The sequence below is a fragment of the Elephantulus edwardii genome, unplaced genomic scaffold (genome assembly GCF_000299155.1).
Source record: "Elephantulus edwardii isolate Elephantulus edwardi_28Jun2011 unplaced genomic scaffold, EleEdw1.0 scaffold00017, whole genome shotgun sequence".
Taxonomy (NCBI): Eukaryota; Metazoa; Chordata; class Mammalia; order Macroscelidea; family Macroscelididae; genus Elephantulus; species Elephantulus edwardii.
This window is the reverse complement of record NW_006399767.1, coordinates 20,708,072-20,709,498: the sequence shown is the minus strand read 5'-3', so window position 1 is coordinate 20,709,498 and position 1,427 is coordinate 20,708,072. Positions and strand designations below refer to the sequence as shown.

The 1,427-nt window shown below is 33.7% G+C and overlaps 1 protein-coding gene across 1 annotated transcript in view; it reads left to right on the top strand.

Moving 5' to 3' along the window:
- Positions 1-1,427, top strand: part of DNAH8 (dynein, axonemal, heavy chain 8) — a 555,032-nt gene that overhangs the window by 328,329 nt on the left and 225,276 nt on the right. The window contains 1 exon segment of the mRNA XM_006882162.1: positions 437-567. Coding sequence (XP_006882224.1) covers positions 437-567 — 131 coding nt within the window.

Genomic DNA, 1,427 nt, shown 5'->3' with positions numbered 1-1,427 from the left:
ATGGCACATAACAACAACAACAACAACATCATCCACATGATTCAGTGTGTTATACAAATTAATGAGAAGTAAACACCCCCTGCCCCGAACTTCCTTCTTATATCTTCTGCAGGTTAGGAATAAAAGCTTCACCATTTACTGTATTAAAAAAAATTATAAAATCCCTTACACACAAAAAAATAATTAAGAATACCTTATAAAGATAATTTGTTCTATAACTAGTATAAATATAAATACACATGGACAGAATTTATGTGGAGAAAATCAATATGTAACTTTCATCTTAATTATTCTCATGATTCAGAGATACACAAGAAAATTACAAAGAAAGACTCTTAATTGTATCTAGAAACATATGACCCAATCTTTTATTTACTTAGTGCAAAAAAATATAAACACTTGAATCACATTTGTAAAATTATTTATTTCAAAACAGATTTCACGAATCATTCGTACTTCATGTGGCAATGCATTGCTAGTGGGAGTTGGTGGCTCAGGAAAACAGAGTCTTTCGAAGCTGGCCTCTTTCATAGCTGGATATCAAATATTCCAAATAACATTAACCAGGTAGGAGAAAAGAAAGCATAGCAGTATTTTTTTTTCTGTAGTTCATGGATTTAAGGTGGCGGGGATATCTCCTTGGATCCACATGGGTGTAGAGGTGTCACCATATAGATTTGGATGTGTCTCCATGTAGATACAGAAGTATCTACATGTAGCTATAGAAGTGTCTGCACTAGAAGTAGATATAGACGTTTCTTCATTTAGGTATAGCTATAATGGTATCTCCAAGTAAATATAGTTGTGTCTCCATATAGATAGAATTGAAACATAAGGAATTTGCTCCTGTGTACATTTCCTTTTGTTTAGCACTCTGTTTGCCAGATTCAACCATGTTGCTACCTGTAACAGTAATTTACTCCTTTTTGTGGCTATATAGCAGGATACTTTATGGCACATTACAGCACTGTGTCAAAAGTTAAGTGTTTGGCTCCTATCTAGAAGTTTGGTAGTTCGAGCCTATCTAGTGGCTCCAAAGGAATGAAGACTTGGTGATTATCTTCCACAGAAAATATGGTCTAGAAAATCCTATGATGCAGTCACATAGTGTTGCTGAGTCTGAATCAACTCAATGGTACCTAAGAGCAACAACAATTTGTAAACATTTGCTCCCCTCCCCCAGAATTTTGGGACTATTACAGATAGCACTACAATATGTGGATATTGATGTACACATCTGGGTCTCTACTCATATAGTATAGGCTATGTCACCAGAACTCCCTTACCCAACTAATTGAAAATAAAAATGTAATAAGTTGCGGTCATTTCAATAAATGTCAAATACCTAGGGATTAATGAAATTGAAATGAAATTTTGAAATTATTACTAGCATTTAAAAATGAGAAGACTTTACATAAAAACATAAA